At 43.1% G+C, this 17007-nt stretch overlaps 1 protein-coding gene across 1 annotated transcript in view; it reads left to right on the top strand.

The window, feature by feature from the left end:
* UBE2Z (ubiquitin-conjugating enzyme E2Z) overlaps positions 1-16377 on the top strand; it is a 19857-nt gene extending 3480 nt beyond the window's left edge. Inside the window, exons 3-7 of the mRNA XM_006832496.1 lie at positions 1316-1503; positions 4046-4157; positions 10641-10753; positions 11604-11694; positions 14396-16377. Of these exons, the coding sequence (XP_006832559.1) occupies positions 1316-1503; positions 4046-4157; positions 10641-10753; positions 11604-11694; positions 14396-14566 (675 nt within the window). The 3' untranslated portion in view covers positions 14567-16377. The remainder of the gene's footprint in view (positions 1-1315; positions 1504-4045; positions 4158-10640; positions 10754-11603; positions 11695-14395) is intronic.
* Positions 16378-17007: the final 630 nt, after the last annotated feature.

Below are 17007 nucleotides of genomic sequence, written 5' to 3'. Positions count from 1 at the left end.
GAACAGCTGGTCGTTTCAAACTGCTGACCTTGCGGTTCACAGCCCGACTTGTAACCACTATGCTACCAGAGCTCCTTTTTTTAAATATGGTTGAAGATATTTTTCTTGGGACATTTTGTCCTCAGGTATCAGTGTTAATGACAGTCCCTAGGGTCCCAGAACTAATAATGCCCGATTGAGACCAGCTGAATTTGCCATCCAAATGTTGGAGGGCTGAAATGTGCAGTGTCACCCGGGCAAGGTAGTGAGTGACATAGACTGGGTGTTGGACCCCAAGGTCCTTTTCCTTCTCGCTGTTCAACTTATAAGTAGACTTAAGGAACCTTTATATAAGGAGACATGTAACTCCGCAGTTCAGATTTTCTCTCATTCCATGAAATATTGTTCAATAATTATGGCTGGAGAAAGAGAATTTAGTGTTCTGTGTTACGGACTTTTTTTCAACTTTCAGGGAAAATTCAGGAGATAGTCTAATGGTTCTGAGTAGACCCTGAGTTTTCTGCATTTTTCTTTGTATTTTTGACACAGCTGCCTGAGCCCCATCCTTAGACTTAGCCACAGGTTTGATTCTCTGCAGAGGAAGCAGACACCCTAGACAAACATCACACAGCCCTCAGCTCTGCACTGTTCCTGGCACACTGGCCTTCAATTCCTTTTTTCTTTGCATTCATCTTACCTTTCCTTCCTGCCTCATACATGTGGGGCAGAGTTGCATCTACACAAGTCTAACCTGTTGTTGTGTGCCTTAGTCGATTCTTATTTGTAGTGACCCTGTATAGGGTTTCCAAGAGCAGCTTGTGGGTTTGAACTGCTGACCTTGGGGTTAGCAGTTCTGTACTTACCCTACAGTGCCACACTAGGACTCTAGGCAAATTCAAACACCTATTTTTTGAAACTGAATTTCTTGAAATTAAAAAGGCTGAAATTGTATTTTACAGATGTCCTATATTTTGCACGTTGGTATCCTATTTGTTGTACATAAACGTGAACAAGGAGAGCTGCATAAAAACTGCTAGAAGGGAAATTTTAAAGGGACACTCAAGGGTGATTTTGACTAGAATCCCATTTTTACCCTGGACTCTTCGCTTTAGAATGTAATGCTGAGTAAGATGGCACTCACTGAAATGGAATTTACTAAAATTCCAAACATACTTTTTAGTGTGTGTGAGGAAAAGGATGTTCATTCTGCATAGTTAAGAGATGGAATATGGATGTGAGACTGAGGGTCCTGCTGATGCTCTGGGAAGCAGGTTGAAGCCAGGGGGTTGGGGTGGGACATGACCTCACAATTTTGAGATGGGGTTTTATTTTGCAGATTCATGCATTGATCACAGGCCCATTTGACACTCCTTATGAAGGGGGTTTCTTCCTGTTCGTGTTTCGGTGTCCGCCCGACTATCCCATCCACCCACCTCGGGTCAAACTGATGACAACGGGCAATAACACAGTGAGGTTTAACCCCAACTTCTACCGCAATGGGAAAGTCTGCTTGAGTATTCTAGGGTAAGAGGAGACTTCTAAGTGGCCAAGTTGGTTGTTAGCAAATAAGTACTCTAGACCAGCCTTTATCAACCAGGAACCACAGAACACAGAAAATGATCCGAGTGATTATTTTCTCAATTCTCCCCAGGATGGTACACAGCTAGTGTCATCATTCTAGATACCAAAGAGAGAAGTTAATTCATTGCTTCTAATGGATGCCTGAGGAAAGTGGTTCTCAAGTAAAGAATTTCTAGAGATGCAGATTCTGGGGCCCCACCCTAAACTTACTTGCTTCTGGAGGGTGGAGCTTGCTTGTAAAGTGAATGTTTTTACAAGCCCTCCAGGTGTTTCTGGGTGCTAACACCAGTTTGAGAGCCATTCCCTTAGGGCATATGGACAAATTCTCTCCTGAACAGGTTGAGAAAGGCTGCATATCTGGGCCATTCAGCTTTGTATGTGTCTTTCTGAGTTTCAATGAGTGACTTCAGAGGTGGTGGTGAGGGTGATTGTGATATTTTAACAATTGAATGAAAAATGAGGAAAGTTGGTAATTGAAATCACATGTGTTTTATGCAAGTTTTGACTACAACTTGTTTCTCACCTCTACTTTGATTTTTCTTGGTGGAGTTCCCATCCATTCCCTCTTGTTTTAACAATTCAGAATGGGAAGGGCTTCTGGTCTTCTTAGTGTGTGTGAATTTTCCTGGTGTTGAAAACAGTGAAAATTGAAGTTGAGAAAGTCACCCAAGCTGGTGATACTGCTTCTTCTCCTCCAACATACCTCCAGGTTTGTGAGGAAAAGGCAGTAGAAATTATAAACTAGAGACATGGCTCACTTTTTTAGAACTCTCCCAGATAAGATCCAAGGTTATGTGGCAGTCAAGAAGTCCTTAAAGAAGGTCACCTTAAACAAGACCTTTATTTCATTACAGGAACCAAACCCACTGCTGTGGACTTGATTCCGACTCATAGCTACCCTGTATATAGGATGAATCTTTACAGCCTCATCCTTTCTCCTTTGGGGTGGTTGGTGGGTTTGGATCACTGACCTTGCAGTTAGTAGCCCAGTGCCTACCTAACCCACTGCACCATCCTTTTTTACTTCATTAAGGTACCTGGTAGGATTGTTGTTGTCAAGTGCTGTTGAGTCGGTTCTGACCCATAATGACCCTGTGTAGGGTTTCCAGGGAGCAGCTGGTGAGCTTGAACCGCTGACCTTTCAGTCCAGTGTGTTAACCCACAGCGCCACACCAGGACTCCCTGGTAGGATAGTGGTATATATAATTCATAGTGGTATATGTAATCTACAGAGGCAAGAAAATGAAGTCATTACTTCTGTATGCAGTGTGTTTATGAAAGTATTTCTGTAGCAAGTTCTCCCTTGATAAGACAATATAAAAATATTTTGAAGAGACACCAGCTCACAGTGGGAATGGGAGAAGTAAGTGGGGTAAGAGGTTATCAGATGTGTGTTGGGTGGAAAAAGCGAAACTATTCTGAAATTGAAATTTTCCATGAAGAATCACGAAGTGGAAAATTCCCTTGTGTTCTTAGTGGACCTCATTAGCTTTATCATTCTCTCCCTTTCCTTCCCTACATAGGAAAAAAATATTAGGCTAACTTGCTGACAAAGGAAATTTAATAAGCATTTACCTTGTAGACTTGAATTCCTAAATACGTGAAACATAGAAGACAGTCAAATCTAGCGTTCTGGGGGCGAGCAGAGCTGAGAAGTTTGAGTAAGCTCTGCTGAAGTTACTGTTAGTTATTACTTACTTGGGCTTTCCTCAAGTACACCAGGGAGAGGGAAGTGGTCACTTAACTTGAACAACCCTGTCCTGGTTCAAGTGGTGGCCCCACGTGTATACTTGATCAGGTTTATGAGAAAGGAGTCATTTTGGTTATTTCTCTTTACATTCAAGGTGTGTTCCATGTATTATTTTTAGACTCTCCAGAGTCTGGAAACCCGCCTATTTTCTTCCTGTCTTTGGCATACATCTCTAATCTTCAGAGAAGATTCCTGATCATCAATCCTACCACATGACCTATAACCAGGTCAATCCTACCACATGACCTATAACAGTATTCCTGATCATCAATCCTACCACATGACCTATAACCAGATGGCTTTGGTCACCTGTGTGCGGCTCTGCTCAACTCCATCACCATATATAAACAAACAAGCTCTTGGAGGGCCACAAAGGTTAAAGTTAAGACTGCCTTAGGAGCTGTTTTCTTTCATTGTGGTTATGGTGACCTTCCCTAGCTACTGTTCCCCCCCCCCATTCCAAAGAAAAGCCCTTCAAAATGATCTTCTTTGCTTTACCATCTCCTCCTTTGTTTCACTTCTTGGTGTGAGGACTAGGTGGTTGAATGATTTCTGGTGTCTGAGAGTGAGACCGAGGCCAGGAGATTCCAGAGTATTAATAGTGAAAGCGAAACTCTGAGTCACTTACGGAGGTGCTGCCGGTCTCCAGAGTACTTGCTCTCTGATCTTTCTGAAGTAGCCTTTCCCGTCTCTCTCTGCCTCACCCTCTTCCTTTTCCTGTGGTGTGTTTTACAGTACGTGGACTGGCCCTGCCTGGAGCCCAGCCCAGAGCATCTCTTCGGTGCTCATCTCCATCCAGTCCCTGATGACTGAGAACCCTTATCACAATGAGCCTGGCTTCGAACAGGTAAGACCAGGTGGGCCCAACTCTGGGGTGTGGTGTTGAATGTTGGGTATGAAGAAAATTGAGAAGTTTGTTAGAGAGTTTCTTTTGGGGGGTTGGAAGAGGGGAAGGCTGGTAGATGCATGAGACTGGTCTATAACTCCTATATTTGCAGTTGTTGCTATAGGAGAGATAGGGTGCCGGTGTGTGTGTGTGTTTCTTGTCACTGCTGTTAGACGCCATCTAGTCAGTTCCAAGTCATAGTGACCCCCTATGCACATTAGAATGAAACACTGCCAGTCCAGTGCCATCCTCACTGTCACTGTTACCTCTGTACCCATTGTTGCTGCCATTGAGTCAGGTAACCTTATTGGGAATTTATAAGAGTTACTCTGTTTGCTCAGCAAGAAAATTATTAGAACTCATTAATAGATTTCGATGAAGTGGCAGGGTATGAGCTCAATATATAAGAACAGTTAAATTCCTTTATACTAATAAAGAGCTCTGAAAAGGAAACCAGGAAAGCAATACCATTTTCACCCAAAAGGTGAAATACTTGGGAGTAAATCTAACCCAAGAAACAAAAGTCCTATACAAAGAAAACTATGAAACAACAACTACAAGAGACCACAAGAGACCTGCAGAAATGGAGGAATATACCACGCTCACGAATAGGAAGACGTAACATTGTGAAAATGCCAACACTTACCCAAAGCAGTCTGTAAATATAATGTAATTCCAATCCAGATTCCAACATCATTCTTTAAAGAGATGGAAGAACTAATTACTAACTTTCTATGGAAAGGAAAGAAATACTGGATAAGCGAGCCATTACTAAAAAAGAACAAAGTGGGAGGTCGCTCACTTTCCAATTTCAAAACTTAATACACGGCCACAGTAGTCAAAACAGCCTTGTACTGGTATAACGGAAAATGTATAGATCAATTGAACAGCATTGAGAACCCAGAAGTAAATCAATCCACCTACAATCAGTTGATCTTCAACAAAGGGCCAAATATATAAAATGGGATAGCGGTAGTCTTTTCAACAAATGTTACTGGCAAAACTGGTAATTCATTTTCAAAAGATTAAAATAAGACCCATATCTCACACCATATATAAAAATGAACTCCACATGAATTAAAGACATTAAATGTAAAGCCTAAAGATCATCCGTGAGAAAAATAGGGATAATTAGGGCTGTGATACATGGCCTAAATACAGTATCACACATAATTAAAATCACATAAGCAGAAGACAAAGTGAGATGCTAGGACCTCCTAAAAATGAGACACCGTGCATCAAAAGGACTTCACCCAAAGAGTAAAAAGAACCCACAGACTGGGGAAACAGTTTTGGCAGTGACATATCAGACAAGGGACTACTGTATAAAATTGATAAAACACTTCAGCACCTCAACAAGAAGACAATCCAATTTAAAAATGGCAGAACTATAGAGATCATCCATGACAAAATGGGGACAAACTTACGGGCGCTAATACATGGCATGAATACATTATCAAACATAACTGAAGACACACAGACAGAAGACAAAATAGATGACTGGGACTTCCCATAATCAAAGGATTTCACCAAAGGAGTTAAAAGAGAACCTACAGACTGGGAAAAAATGTTTGGCAATGACATGTCATACAAGGAACTACCAAGAATTTATAGAACACTTCCAACACCTCAACCAAAAGACAATCCAGTTAAAAAACGGGCAGAGACATGAACAGATACTTCACCAAAGAAGACATTCAGGAAGCCAACAAACGAAGAAATGTTCATGATCATTAACTGCTGTTGTTGTTAGTGCCTTTGAGTCAGTTCCGACTTATAGCCACCCTCCCTATAAGGTTTCCAAGGAGTGGCTGGTGGGTTTGAACCACCAACCTTGTGGTTAGCAGTCCAGTGCTTATCCTACAGAGGTGCAGTTCAAAACAACAATGCGATACCATCTTATCCCAGCATTAATTGCTGGTGGGACTGTAAAATGATGCAACCACTGTGGAAAATACGGAGTCCTGGTGTGGCGCTATGGGTTAATGCGCTGGGCTGCGATAACGGTTTGAATTGCAGGGTGGGTGGTTCGAACTCACCACTTGCTCCTTGGAAGCCCTATACAGAGTCGTTATGGCTTGGAACCAACTTGATGGCACTTAACAGCAAAAGGAAGAACTGTGGAAAATGGTATGGCACTTTCTTAAAAAGTTGGAAGTAGAGTTACTGTATGACCTAGCAGTTCCTCTACTTGGTATATATCTTCAAGAAATAAGAGCTATGACACGAATAGATATATGCACACCTATGTTCAAGGAGCTCTGGTAGCGTAGTGGTTACGAATCGGGCTGCGAACCTTAAGGTCAGCGGTTCGAAACTACCAGCCGCTCCGCGGGAGAAAGATGAGGCTTTCTACTCCCGTAAAGATTTACACCCTCGGAAACCCTGTACAGGGTCGCTATGGGTCGGAATCGACTCGACGGCACTTAACAACAACAACAACAATGTTCATTACAGCACTATTAATAGCAGCAAAAACAGGGATGCAGCCTAAATGCCTGCCATCAGTAGAAGAATGGTCAAACAAACTTGTACACATACACACAATGGCATGCTCAACTTTGAAGAATAAGGATGAATCTGCAAAATGCCTCACAACATGGATGAATATGGAGAACATTACACTGCATGACAAATACTGTGTAAAACCACTGTTGTAAAAAGTTACAAGGTCTTCTTGATGAAAGACACCTTCTGTGATGGTTACCTGGGGTGGGGGTTATTCAAGGGCTAGAGGGTAGACACGTTCACATGGGTGACAGTATACGAACGGGAGATTGGCACAGGAAAGATGAAGGTAACAAGAGACAAAGGAATGCAAGAGTTAAAATTGAATAGAGGTAAATAACTGTTAAACAATGGTACATGGAAAGAATTACAATCATTGTAGTGAAGTGAAGTGTATGATTTGTTGAATGTAAAACTGATGATCTGTTCTATAAACCTTCATTGAATTCACAATAAAAGGATTAAAAAAAATGGACAGAAGATGCAGCGAGCAAACATGAAGAAGAAATGTTTATGATCATTGATCATTTGAGAGCTACAAATCAGAACAACAATGAGATACTATTTTTACTACAGCTTTAATAGCATAGTTCACAAAAACAAATACTGGTGAGGGTATGACGAGACTAAGACTCTTCCTATACTACTGGTGGGACTGTAAAATGGTGCAACCACTGTGGAAAACGGTAAGGAGCTTCCGCAAAAAATTGGAAATGGAAATAACCGTATGACCCAGTAACCCCTTTACTTGGTATATATCCTCAAGAAATAAGAGACGTGATGTGAATAGGTACGTGCACACTCATGTTCATTGCAGCACTATTGACGATAGCAAAAGATGGACCAAATACCCATCAACAGAAGAATGATTAAACAAACAGGTATATATACACACAGTGGAATACTACTCAGTATTGAAGGAATAACAATGAATCTGCGAAACACCTCACAACTTTAATGAATTTGGAGGACATGCTGAGTGAAATTCATTGGTTAAAAAAGACAAATATGTATGAACAGATTGTAAACTTTTTAGAAAAGGTTTTCTGATAAAGTTGTATGATAGTTTACGGGGTGGGAGGGAAGAGAAAATTATTCCCTGGCTAGACAGTGTAGACACATGTTAACATGGGTGACAGGGCAGGCAACAGACGAGGGAGGTTAGTTAAGGAAATATGAAGGGAGCCGAAGAGACAGGATTGCAAGTGAATAGAGGTAAATACTGTTAACTGATGGTACATGGAAGAGATTACAGTCATTGTAATGAAGTAAAGTATACGATTTGTTGAATGTCATACTGATGATCTGCTCTGTAAGCCTTCATTCAATTCCCAATAAAAAGTTTTAAGACTTACTCCATTGGACTTAGCTTAGTGTATGAGGCGGAGTCACTGGGATCGTTTCTGACCCTGCTTGGTGAGCTGTTGAAACCAATGTTATTTTTGTGTGCTTCCATCTAGTATCCCTGAAGGTGCTCCCCAATGATTAAGCTGAACCCACTGTTTTTCTGGGGCTTTGAGGTACCATCACCTGCAGAGCCAAAAGGACCTTCTTATTACCTGAGGCAAGAATACTATAGTCAGCTTGCCAAAGAGAAGGCGGAGGAAATGCTTGCAGACATTTTCTTCTGCTGAGAAAACTGTAGACGTTTCTGGGAGGACAGTTTGCCGACTGCCATTTCGTGGTATGTCATCGGTTTACTCCGCCATTCGACACTGCTTGAGCCTGAGAGGCCCTACTAATGTGACTGTCCCTTCAGCAGAAGATGGGAGAAGAGAATGGGCTGGGCCTCCTGGTCCAGGTCTTGACAGGATTAGCCAGCTGTAGTGAGACTTTAGTAATAGTGACAGGAACAAGTCCTGTTTTCAGACCATGAAAATGCCCTGGCTCTCAAGTTTTCAGTTAAATGAAAAGGTTGGAATCAGATGATGGCAGAGATCACGTCAAACCTGAGATTTGTATTTGTGCTTTGTCTAGCTCTTGGGGATAAAGCAAAGGTTGAAAGTCCCTTGTCTGGTTCTCTGAATCTGAAACAGTTTGGGAGGCTAGGAGTCTGCATTCAAGGCCCCGGCTCTAGGGGAAGGCTTTCTCTGTTGGCTTTGGAGGAAGGTCCTTTTCTCTTGAGCTTCTTTCTGCTCCTAAGTAATCTTTATGTGCTTGACATCTCTCTTTCCTTACATCTCGGAAATGAAAACTCTCAATGGCATGCTATATGCTAGACTGGCAAGTATTTAATTTCTCATTTAATGCCACACTGCCTAGCTGTAGTAAATGCCATCTCTTTTTTCAAGTAAGGAAATTGAAGATCAGAGAGGTTAATTAACAAGAGCCCACAGATGAGGGTGGGATCCAGGATTTGTACTGAGTACTGGGAGTCCTGGTGTGGCCCTCGCTGTGGGTTAATGTGCTGGACTGCAAAATTGGTTTGATCTGCAAGGTCAGTGGTTCAAGCTCACCCCCTGCTCCTCGGAAACCCTATACAGGGTCGCTTTAGGTTGGAATCAACTCAGCGGCACTTAACAATTCCAAGGTCCAGGACCTTCCAGTGTTCCAAAGTGCTGCCCTGAATTACTCAAGAACACAGGATCAAAGTTCTAGTGGTATTCTCAAAACACGATAATGCCAAGTAGACAATTAACACAGTGCCATTTATTGTAAGCTACTGAGATAACACAAATATGTTGTTGTTAGGTGTCATCAGTTCAGATACACAGCGACCCTACGTACAATAGAATAAAGCACATGCCACCATCACAATTGTATATTCTTCCTAGGCTTGAACAAAGGAGATTTTTTAAATTAATACAAATTATTCAAATACCTAATCTGTTTATTAAATACTTAGGTCCAAGTAACTTAGTTTTTACTTCAATAACCACAGTTACTTATTAATGGGGTGTGTTCCCTTGCGTACTGCACAGCTTCTAAAGTCTTAGACACAGAGTAGACCCTACTGCCCTGTGTCCTGGCCATGCAGATTTTCATGTGCTTTTTATCACAGCAGTGGCTGAAGATTCAGTGTCACAAAGATGTCATCAAAGGGAATATAATGCAACTTAACTTTAAAGTTCAAGGCTACCTCAATTTGCAACACTGGATATTTCTTAAGTGTAAAATAATCACACAGTGCCCCTGTGATAGTGTTTGGAAACCATTGTAGGAGGTTGGAGCTAAACATCTCTTTCCTGTTTGTCAGATGCATTGGTCAGATTTAGTTATTGACCCCATGCACAGCTTACCCTCCTGATTGCTTGGGGACCGGATCGTTGTGCTCCGCCAGGGTTTTCACTGGCTGAGCACCAGGCCTTGCTTTCGAGTCCATTGAGTTAGGTCAGTGACGGTGTGGTTTTTCAGACGGTAAATGAGATATAAAGGAAGCATCCTTTCCTGTCTAAGCCCTCTCCACACTGTGTGCTGATGTCATTTATGCCCTTGTCCACTATCATTCAGAAGTTTTAATTCCACTTAATCCTTTGCTGATAGGTCTTTAATTTCAGGTTCAGGAAAATGTGATGGATCCAGATTTCTGGTTAGGAGCCCTGGTGGCAGTATGAGATAGGCACTGGACTTAACCATAAGGTCGGTAGTTCAAACCCACCAGCCACTCCGTGAGAGAAAGATGACGCTTTCTGCTCTCATAAAGATTGAGAGCTTGGGAAATCCTGTAGGGGTTGCTGTGTGTCAGAAAGACTCCATGGCAGGGGGTTTAGTTTCCTATTTGTAGTTCAAATGGATGGGTGTTGGTATCGATAGAGGGAGGTGATTGCCTCGCAAATAGAGGTTTTGCTCTTCATGGACCTCCATGAAATAGTCTCTTTTTAGTTCATGTGCTTGACTCCTAGCACACACTCCATACTGGTCTTGAAATCTTTCCTGTTGGCTTTCTCTTCTGCCTGAACTTTTCACTTGGCTACTATGGTGTCTGTCATATTATAGGAGAGACATCCAGGAGACAGCAAAAACTACAATGAATGTATCCGGCACGAGACCATCCGAGTGGCAGTCTGTGACATGATGGAAGGAAAATGCCCCTGCCCTGAACCCCTACGGTATGTGCCAAGGGGGCCCTGTGTGAGAAATCTTTTGGCTGGTTTGCTCCTTTGAGGAGGCGCCCTCGTGGTGGCACAGTGGTTAAGAAATCATTTACTAACTGGAAAGTTAGCAACTGAAACCCACCAGCCATTCTACAGGAGAAAGATGTGGCAATCTGCTTCCATAAAGATTATGGCCATAGAATCCTACAGGGCAGGGCAGGGCAGTTCTACGTGGGTTTTAGGGTTCTGAGTCAGAATCGATTTATTTGATAGCATTTGGTGGTACCTTTGAGTTGAGTGTTAGGCACCAGAGGGAGATATAGGAGAAAGATATAGTCCATGCTTTCAAAAGAGCAAGTATTGCCGGGTGTTACCAAGGAGAAGTTGAGAGTACATCTCTGTCCTGGAGAGTGCCAAGCCTGATGGGAAAGGTAAAATCATGCCCTTGAGGAGCCCCCAGTGTGATGAGGGCCTTAGCACACGGCATGAAAACACTCCACTGTTTCTCAGTCAAGTGAGCTGTGGAGCACTTTCATACAACTCTGAAAGTTTAGTTCTTAGTGTTAAAACTAGATGAACAAAGCCCGGTAAATTAAATTTCCTAGGAGAATTTTTTGTAAGGTTTAAGAATGTCCTATGGAAAACAAATCAGATTGAGCAAGTCATGAGTTAAAGTTGGAATTCAGCTAGTAAGTATTACAACTTCTCTAAGAAGATCAATCATGGGTAAACACTTGTTTTTTGTTGTTAAACATGTAAAGATTATTATGGGAAAGCAGTTCTGGGCTTGGGAAGTGTAATTGCTGAATTTGGCATTTAGGTTAGGTGGTAAAGAGGTGACTTCCGTTCTTTGCTTGTTTTCCAGGGGGGTGATGGAGAAGTCCTTCTTGGAGTATTACGACTTCTATGAGGTGGCCTGCAAAGATCGCCTGCACCTTCAAGGACAGACTATGCAGGTAATGCAGTAACTGCTTCTATTTCCCCTGGCTGAATGAAATTCTTCCAGAGAATGACATCCAGATCACTCATAGAATGTCAGTGCTAACAGCAACCCGTGTCATAGAGGGGATGATATGGTGCTCAGATGAGTAGTATCTAAACCGTCTTCCTTTATCACCTGGAACGCCTTCCATTATCAGCCCATAGTCTTCTCAAGCCAAGAACATTCAGCCCCTCAGAATCATTGGGGTTAGAAGAATCATCTGTTGGAATTGATGAAATCTCTTTTCTATCTCTAGGATACTAGGAGGTTCTTAGGGAAACGGTAAGTCATACATTGAAAAGACTTACTTTCCAAAGATACTTTCCTGTGTATTGGGGAAATGTGTTTTCATTTCTAGTAAACAGGTGGAATTAGGGCTTGATTGCAAGAAGAGATTCTTACTAACCAAAACCTAGATAACCCAAGTATACCTGGTTGGTAAAGAGAGTGAGAATCTTCTTGTACTAAAAGACCTGTTCTTGAGTCTTTTGGGTCATTTACTGCCGTTCTTACTTAAGAAATGTTAAGTGCCGTTGAGTCGGTTCCGACTCATAGAGACCTTGTATAGGGTTTTCGAGGAGCAGCTGGTGGGTTTGAACTACTGACCCTGTGGTTCACAGTCCAGTGCTGATCCTACAGCACCACACCAGGGTATGACAAATAAACCTCTTTAGTCTCTCCAGCTCTTTCTGGACTATATCTCCCACTCACCCAATACCAACAGCATCAAGAGATGTTATGTTTCCTCATGTGTTTTTGTGATTGGCAGCTTCTCTATTTTTCTTAAAGGCCTTCCCACCCATTTGCCACATTTAAGCTCCAAGATCAAGGCAGGCTCAGAGTGACCTGCTTTCCTGAAGCCTTGCTGAGAGTGTGCTAGACGATGGTCTGTTCCTTTCAGGACTTCTCACTGCAGGCATCCAGCAGTTCTGCCAGTATTCAGTCTGTGGAGGAACAGTAGCTTGTGATGAGGGAAGGCAATGGAAGGCCAGCATTTTGGGAGGAGGCGAATGGATGGGAAACAGCTAAGGATGGAAGAAGGAAGATTTGGAGAATTGACAGCTTCAGACAGCCTTTGGGAAATTTAATTCTCATAAATAAATCAATGTGAGCAGTGGTTGCTCACAGTCGACTAGCATCGACTGACACGCTCATCTTGAGGGGAGCGTGTAGACAAGTGTGGAAGGGTGTAATTGGGAGAAAGGCAAACTCACTGCCAGGGAAGAGTCAATTTAAAAATTCAGTTATTTCATTATTGAGACTACAAGGCGGCTTCAAAATGTTTGTGCAAATTTTCCATTATCTTTCCATTTCAATTTTTCATGAACTCTTTGAAGCCTGCTCATATACACAGCAAAACAGACACCAATTTAACAAATTTCTACATGTACAAGTTAGTGACACTGAGTATATTCATATCACTTACACATGCAGAAATTTCTCCATGTAGTTTAGTGATAGTCAAGGCCCCTAAATTGCACGTGTGTAGCTACTTCAAACCTTTTCTGAGTTGTTGTTCCCTCATTAACATAAACTCACTGCCCCCTAAGGATCCTGTCTAATCTTTGGAGTTATTATGTTGTCAGTTTGATTCCATGTAGAGAGTTCTTAAAAGAACATACTGCAGGAGACAGATATTTTTTAACTAGCTAAACTAAATGATTGTTCAGTTTCTTAAGAAAACTACAGGGGATATTTTTAGTTTAAAATTTAAAGGTGATCTCAGGGCAATAGAAGGAAGTTATTCCTGACTCCCTTCTTCTGTTCCAGGCGAATAGAAACCAATTTACCTTGGATGACTGCTTGCAAGCTTTTATGACCACAGGCACTAACTATTCAAGAAACTAGGAAGTAGAACAGTAGCACTAAACATTATTAGGCCAGTTAACTGGGATGTCCCGTGAAACTGACCCTAACCCTCCAAACCCAGGAACCATGAGGTGTTTGGTTTTACATAAACAACCACAGCAGCTTCTTTTTTTTGTCATTGTGAACGTATCTGTTAGAGCTTTTGCCAATTCTGTTTCTTAACAGGTGTACAACTTACTGATAGCAGTTAAAATAATGGGCAGTACAACCTCCTCCTTGCAACATTTTTATACTCTTTTAATATATTTTCCACCCAACCTTAGTTATTTTTGAGATGTTGAGGACAGTTTATCCCTCTCTATAGAATGCAGGTCTTTGACCTAGAATGAATGGTTAAGAATTAGGGTTGTATACAGCCCTGGAGTGATAACAGAGACCTTTCTAGGAGTGTAGGATAGGTCCCTGGGGAAGCTGTTTATCTGGATGTCAGAGCTCCTGAGGCCTTAGAAAAGCAGATGACTCTGTTGGAGTATGTTAGATGAAGGTTATTTTTCCCTTTGTATGAGTTTATGAGGTTAATTTAAAAAAAAACAAAAACATTTATCTTCCCCCTTCTGCCTGTTGACTTGTGAAGAATGCAAGTACATTTTAAGTGGGTCCTAAGCCAGATCTTTTTGGAGTGGTAAATGTGCCATAATACTCCTAACTACCACGATTGTTGTCTTCTGGGTAGGGACTCGGCTATGCCCTTCTCAGTTCCCAGAGCTCAGAAGTGAATATGCCTTTTCACATGGGCCCAAGCTGCTGTTTCTAGTGTGAGCCACCCAGATGTGAATCTTCCATTGCCCTGTTTCCTTTCCCCACAGGACCCTTTTGGAGAGAAGCGGGGCCACTTTGACTACCAGTCCCTTTTGCTGCGCCTGGGACTGATCCGTCAGAAGGTGCTGGAGAGGCTCCATAACGAGAACGCTGAACTGGACTCTGATAGCAGCTCGTCTGGGACAGAGACAGACCTGCATGGGAGCCTGAGGGTTTAGACCCTGCTCCCCACTTCCCTCCTCCCCTCTCGAGTCCCAGCCAAGCCCCTCCCCCACCCCAGGGATGGAGAGGCACTGTGTGTTTCCCTCCAAACTTGACATCATCCTGCAAGATGGCAAGACTCAAGCAAGCTCCAATCCCAGGGTGTGGGAGTTGGGAGGCTCTTCCCCATCTGACCTCCTGGGCTCCAAACATCTGGAGCCATGATCATCCCATATCAGGGGCCAAGGTACCTATACAGGAGCACGTAGGGCGAGGGCCTCTGGCAAAACAAAACAACCAACACACCTCTCCACAGGGCCAGCTCCTTAGGAATAGGTGAAAGACAAATTGTAATTCTAAGAGGGAATGCGCCCAAATGATTTATGGGGCTATCTGAAGGGAGCTTGGGAGGAAGGGGAGCTGTCTGTGACACTTAAGCAGTCTGGGTGGTTGTGTGTCTGTCTGTCTTCAGTCTTGAAGCAGGGCTTCCTAATACCTGTTTTCCTCCCTCCCATCACTGCCCACAGGCCAGCGTACTTTTGTTTTTCCTAATTTATAGTCACTGTTCTAGACAGACCAAAGAGAAAGAACAGTGGTGGCGTCTAGGCTGCTGATCAGTAAGCTTTACCTAGCACCTGAGCACCTTTCTCCTCTACCCCAATTCCCTTACCCTATTCTAGATAACAAGACAGGAGGACAGTGTGACTGGGATGGAACCAAGGTCTTGGTAAAGCCTGCACAGGCTCCAAAAGAAGCTGAAAATACTGTTCCCGCAATCACTGATTTGAAAAGTTCCCAACACAGCCAGCTGTTGTGTGTATTGGATTAGAGCCACTACATAGAACAGTCTCTTAAAGACTTTCTCTCTCTTGGGGGTGGGATTTTAGGGGGAAGACTGATGCTACTCCTAGAATACTTGTTTGGCTGTCCTTGTGTGTTTTTACTCCAGCCTCCAGGGACTTGTGGGGAACAAGGGTAGCCAATGGCAGAAGGGGATTCAGGCTGGGACTCTGGAGGCTCCTCCCCTTTCTTCCCTCTCCTCCCAGCTGCTCTTGTCACTGGCTCTGATGGGTGTTTGCCTGGCAGTGTTGCTTCTCTATCTGTATTTAGCGGCAGCGATCCTTTAGCTGGTTGGCTCCGAAACCTGTGCTTTAGGTGCCCTTTAATACTGGGCATCGAGGGAATCCATTCTACCCCTTTTTGGATGTGTTTTCCCGTACTTTCCAGATTCTTTGTTTTATGGCTCCCAGTGGGCTATCCGTGATCCATGTGACCCAGGGCCTGTCAGTATCCAGCCACCTATAAGGGAGAGGATAACTTGAACCTTCCCTGCCCGCTGCTATGAAGGTGTCTGCCTTGTGGATCATGGGATTCCCCTTGGGAAATTGGGGGTGGGAGGGTGGGCACAATGGAAAAGGTCCTACTTGGGAGGGCAGGAAGTAAGCAAACTGGATAGGGACTGGACCTGGGGTATGGAAGTTTGTCTTGGATAGCTGAGGGTTGGGTCTCTTCGCATGAAGGGGCCCTGCTTCCAGTTTCCCTCTTCCATTCCCAGAGTTAATCCAGGGTTTGGAAGAATGCCCTTGGTCTATAGGTCCAGTGTTGTCTATCATCCATTGAAGCGTCCCCACTTTCAGTGACAATCCTCTCCTTGGCCCTGCCATGGGCAGAGCATGTCTGGCATTGTGGCCTGACTTTTATGCCCTAATCTTAAGTAGAGGAAATATATGCACAGGAGTCAAAAGAGATGTCTTTATATCTGACTGTACATAAAATGAAGTTTTTTTTTTTCTTTTTGGTGCAATAAAGTTTGTTTTGGCAGAAGGAGGAAGCGCCTATGGGTGAGGGAGGGTTTGCGAAGGGAAGAATGGTGGCTTCTGGGCAGATAAACCTTACTAGATTGGAGCTGTCAGCTAGGATGAAAGTGGCTCAGCGGACTGCCTGGAAACAAATAACTTGGGTTGTATAGATGAGCACAGGATTTGGTGAAAAGCATCCCACCAACTTGGAGTGCAAGGGGCTCTTTGTTTTTTTGTGCCTGGCAGGCAGTGAAAGGCATACCATGTTAGTCTCAGTCATCGCCAAGGGAATGTTTTCTAAGCTTTGAGGAACTGACAAGGACAGGTAGAGGTGGGGTTAGACTCCTAAGAAAAGTATGTCTTCAGGGTGAAGTTATTGCTGAATTTTTCAATTTCCTGTCACTAAACCTAATCCCTCTTGGAAATTGAGCATGTAGGCCTTGAAGATTCTAGGTGCTACAATCCTTTGAAGTCTGAATTACACTTGAGAAAATTTTTTGAGGTAGTGTGGCTTTTGTCAGTAGGATGTATGTCCTAAGGGGTTCGCTGGTGCAGGGTTTGGTGAGATGCGATAAACCACCACCAGGTGGCAGCATGCACTCAAAATGGGATAGCCACTTCCCATCAAACAGCAGAAGGGTAAAATGTGGGTGACTCCT

The sequence above is a fragment of the Chrysochloris asiatica genome, unplaced genomic scaffold, assembly GCF_000296735.1.
Source record: "Chrysochloris asiatica unplaced genomic scaffold, ChrAsi1.0 scaffold00007, whole genome shotgun sequence".
NCBI lineage: Eukaryota > Metazoa > Chordata > Mammalia > Afrosoricida > Chrysochloridae > Chrysochloris > Chrysochloris asiatica.
Note: the sequence above shows the minus strand (reverse complement) of the source record. Positions and strands in the feature narration are given on the sequence as shown.